The 4,739-nt window shown below is 42.0% G+C and overlaps 1 protein-coding gene across 1 annotated transcript; it reads right to left on the bottom strand.

The window, feature by feature from the left end:
- Positions 1 to 881: 881 nt before the first annotated feature.
- On the bottom strand, positions 882 to 4,713 carry LOC127159809 (uncharacterized). The gene is made up of 4 exons (XM_051102558.1): positions 4,555 to 4,713; positions 4,196 to 4,238; positions 3,640 to 4,002; positions 882 to 3,463 (listed from the first exon to the last, which is right to left on the bottom strand). The coding sequence occupies exon 4, from the start codon at positions 2,630 to 2,632 to the stop codon at positions 1,268 to 1,270; it is 1,365 nt and encodes a 454-aa protein (XP_050958515.1). The 5' UTR covers positions 2,633 to 3,463; positions 3,640 to 4,002; positions 4,196 to 4,238; positions 4,555 to 4,713; the 3' UTR covers positions 882 to 1,267.
- Positions 4,714 to 4,739: the final 26 nt, after the last annotated feature.

The raw sequence follows: 4,739 nt of genomic DNA, 5'->3' as shown, positions 1-4,739 counted from the left end.
TTGTGGCAAGCGATGGAAAATGTAAACAGTCCATTAAGAGACACAACATAAAGAAGGAATGGCAAAGAAAAAAGATTTTTAATAGAACCATGTGCAGCCTTTGATACTCCTGTGGTTCTCAAATCTCACTAGGACGAGCTTAATGTGCTAATGACAAACAGTGGAAAAAATGCATACATGTGTGGATTGTGAATTGATTCCTCCACAAAAAAAAAAAACTACCCATATTGTGGACATTGGTGCAAATAATATATTCCTTACAATTACAGATTTCCCTCACAATCGGCTTGAAATGTTCCCAGTCCGTGAAATAATAAAGACAAGGAAAAGAAAGGTAGGACAATGACTAACTGGATGACAGTGTTTCCTCTCAATTAGTTAAATAATGCTATTGGAATTGTTAATGAAGTTAATGAAGTTAAATTTCACTTTAAATGCAGCAACAAATATGTGATTAAAAACAAGGCAAGGCAAGTTTATTTATATAGCACATTTCATACACAAAGGTAATTCAAAGTGCTTTACATAAAAGGAAGTAGAATAATCATAAAAAACAATATTATACTAAAACAATAATAAAAACAATAATCACAAAAAAGGAAGTAGAACAATCATAAAAACAGTAATCACAACAACAAAAAAAATGTAAAATGTAAAAACTGATTGATTTAATGATTTAAAAATAATTTAAAAATTGATTAAAAACAAATCGCACAAAGCACAGTGCTCATTCAGTAAATGCACAGCTAAACAGATGAGTTTTGAGTCTAGATTTAAATGTAGCTAATGTTTTAGCACATTTGATCTCTTCTGGAACCTGGTTCCAACTGCGGGCAGCATAATAGCTAAAAGTGGATTCCCCTTGTTTTGTGTGAACCCTTGGTATTTCTAACTGATTCGTTCCTAATGATCTGAGTGGTCTGTTAGGTTTATATTCAGTGAGCATATCTGCAATGTATTTAGGTCCTAGACCATTGAGTGATTTATAAATGAGTAAAAGTACTTTAAAATCAACTCTAAATATAACTGGGAGCCAGTGTAGGTGTAATGGAGAGTGAAAGACGAGAGGCGAGCGGATCCAATTGCGAGCTTTTATTAAAGAGACGAGGCAAAGACATGGTCGTACAGACAGGGTCGAAACAGGAGCAAACAGGTAAATCACAGGCAAGACGAGGAGAATAATGCGATAACAAGAGCAAGAGTCCAGTAGGCAGGCGGCGAGACAGTCAAGACGAGATGGCCAGGCGAGGGAACTAAACACAGGGAACTAGGAATTTGGAAACAAGGGAACGCTAACAACAATAATAGGAACAACAACAATCCATGGCTTGCATGGGGAAAGTCCGGGGCTTTTATAGTGCGCCTGATTGGCTACAGGAGGCAACGCAATCGGTGCGATGGGTGATGGGAGTTGTAGTCCGGGGTGTGGTGCAACAGTAAGAGTGTGTGAATAAGGTGAGAGCGACATCTGGCGGTGAGCGGATCGCGGAACACCGACCAGATTCGTAACATAGCCCCCCTCCAAAGAGCGGCTTCCAGACGCTCTAACCGAGAAACAGTCCTGGGGAGCGGTGGGAGGGCCTGGAGACTGAGGCAGAACCGGCATGGCGGAAGCCTTCCAGGGCGGAGCCGGAGGCGGAGCAGGAGGCACCGGAGCCCTCCAGGGCAGAGCCGGAGGCAGAGCAGGAGGCGCAGGAGCCCTCCAGGGCGGAGCAGGAGGCGTGGGAGCCCTCCAGGGCGGAGCAGGAGCCCGCATCATGGATTGGGACCTGGGGAGAACAGGGACAGAGGAGGCAGACAGAATAAAGGGAGAAGCAGAGAGTTTGAAGGTTAACGCCCCCTCCATAAGAGGTTCTACAGCTGGCGCTGACACCTCTGGAGGCACTGGCGCAGCTTCTCCGACGGGGAAGGCCTCTGGAGCTGATTTGGGACCAGACGGGACCTCTGGAGCAGACTCGAGACCAGTCGGGACCTCTGGGGCAGACTTGAGACCAGACGGGTCCTCTAGGGCAGACTTGAGACCAGACGGGAGCTCTGGAGCAGGCTTGTGATCAGATAGGAGCTCTGGAGCAGACTTGTGAACAGACGTGACCTCAGGAGCTGACTTGTGAACAGACGTGACCTCAGGAGCTGACTTGTGAACAGACGTGGCCTCAGGAGCGCAGTGTGCTGCCCATACGCACCAAATGGCAACCGCCATTAAGGGAAGAGCCACAGTAGATAGTGGGATGTCTGTTGGCTTTGAGGGTGTGGATGCTGTGGACTTGTGGCCTGGAAATGTGGGTTCTGCGGGTTCAGCTGAAACATGATGAAGCTCTTGGTGGTCAGCTGAGATGTGACTTGACTCTGGGCGGTCAGACGAGACGTGACTTGACTCTGGGCGGTCAGACGAGACGTGACTCGACTCTGGGCGGTCTGACGAGACGTGACAAGGCTCTGGGCCGTTAGCAATAACTTGACTTGGCTCATGAGGATCAGTTGTGGCCTGATTTGACTCATGGAGATCAGCGGTGACTTGAACTGGCTTGTGAAGATCAATGACTTTACTTGACTCAGGAACCACGGCTGTGACGTTGCTTGACTCAGGAACGACCACCTTGACGTTGTTGGACTTGGAAGCTTGACTGGACATGGAAGCTTAATCATTGCATGTCATTAGATTGGAATATGCTCTGCGTGTGTTGCTTTTTCAAACATAAGCGGGGAAGCGTTTCCTCATTTCAGCACGTGAAATCGTGGGCACACATACATCAAATTCTGAGAGAAATAAAACAATTAAGTTATTTAAATGCAAAACCGAAAAACTGCAATTCGAAAGCGTGAACCGAATGGTTCAATATTATATTGAGTATTGTGACATCCCTAATAGATACAGTAGTGTGCATACATACACCTGTGGACACTCTGGAGTCAAAACTCAAGCCGTCATGTTGATCTGTGAAGGGCTGACGTCCACATTATGATATTGTGTGTTATGTGATATATATAAATATGAGACAAAACACACAGGGGCATTTTTTTGCACCAATATCTTGAATTTTAGGGCATAACTGCATTTGTGGAGATGTTGCCCTGCATCATATTTGTCAAGTCAACTATATGAAATATAAGATGACTTACAGGTCTGGGTGTGGGGACAGTGTGTTAACTGCATCTAAATATTTTAATCACATTATTTTTCATAACTAATTAATTAGGTTAACGTGTTAAACTGACAGCCCTAATTTCAAAAATCTTTTTAAGAGGGCTGTGAATACTAAAGGATGGGGATGAACTGATCTTCCTCTAACGGATCAGTTTGCTCCTGAAGAGTCGCAGACCGGGCTGAAGATCAGCTGAATCTGTGTGGGGCTCTGGAGGAAGTGAATCCACCTTGCTGTGCTTTTTGGTTTCATAGTCTACCATGTTTCTCTGAAGAATGAACAGAAGGCTTTCTTCTTCTTCTTCACTTTGATTTGTTTTTCTAAAAATGCAAAAACAGAAATAGAAGAGGTAACTGGCACCAGATATTAGAAGTCAAACAATGAGGCCAGATCCCGAGAGTTATCAATTTTTTTGACTCCAAAAGAACAAACATGCTTTAAAGGGATTGGTAAATACATAAATAAAACAGGACAGAAATATGACTTTAGGACCCACCTTCAGGTGACTCAGGATCAGTCTGAACGGGCCCAGGTCGCTGGTTTGACGACTTCATCGTGGTGTTGATCACATAGTTATTTTTACAGTGCTCTGAGCTCTTGTGCCTGTGATTCACTCAGCATTTCTCTGAAGATATATTTTAACAAATCTTTTTAAAAGGATCTTCCTCTAACTAATCAGTTTGCTCCTGAAGAGTCGCTGGTTTGAGGCCGGACGGGCCCGACTGAGGATCAGATGAATCAATATCAGACATCAGCTGTAGAGGAGCCACTCTGTTCCCTCAACATCAACATTTTACAGCCAGCCAGATATGTATTTCTGAAGAAAACAGATCATTCTTCCTGCTTTTGGGATGTTTTCCTGAAGAAAAAATGTCTAGTTACTACATTGATTTTCTTTAAATTTAAATAATTAATTAAACATGAATGACACAACAAAACTGACTTCATAGAATGGAACTGAAAATATAATTCATTCATTCATTCATTCATTTGTAATAACAATTTATTTGAAAATTATTAGAAAATTATCAGAAAATTTGTCAATTAAATACCTTAACCAATATTTTGGCATATGTCAAGCTGGGGAACAATAGTCTGTTACGGGGCGTGGAGAAGGAAAAAGAAGGGGAGGAAAGAAAAATGGAAGAAAAGGAAGGGAAAAATTAAACACCATTTTCACATTTCTGTATGATTTTTGAAAGACTAATGTATTTTAGACTAATGTATTTTATAGAAAATTGTCAGATGATTGTGTCCACAAAACTAAACTGTCTAAATGGAAAATAATATTGATTTATGTTCTGCTCGATTCATGAATCGATACATTAAGATCACCAGGATATCAAAACATTCAGTAAAAACACGTTGTTCATTTTAAAATAGATGACACATATTAAGATCAATCACTTACACTGAGAATTTCTTGTGGCGTCTCGAGGAAGTTTCTGTTTCACTGTCAACACTGTTCCCTAGCGGTCGGGAGAAAATGTTTCCGTGCGCCCGACTACAAATAATCTTAACAAATCAAACAGATGAAAACATGCTGCGTTTTCAAACTCAACACATTTAATTCATGAATTATGAACATGAGTTTGA

This window comes from Labeo rohita, unplaced genomic scaffold, assembly GCF_022985175.1.
Source record: "Labeo rohita strain BAU-BD-2019 unplaced genomic scaffold, IGBB_LRoh.1.0 scaffold_2521, whole genome shotgun sequence".
NCBI classification, from domain to species: domain Eukaryota; kingdom Metazoa; phylum Chordata; class Actinopteri; order Cypriniformes; family Cyprinidae; genus Labeo; species Labeo rohita.
Note: the sequence above shows the minus strand (reverse complement) of the source record. Positions and strands in the feature narration are given on the sequence as shown.

Excerpts from the sequence above, each read along its gene's own strand:
- LOC127159809 (XM_051102558.1), bottom strand. The coding sequence starts at position 2,632 with ATGTCCAGTCAAGCTTCCAAGTCCAACAACGTCAAGGTGGTCGTTCCT.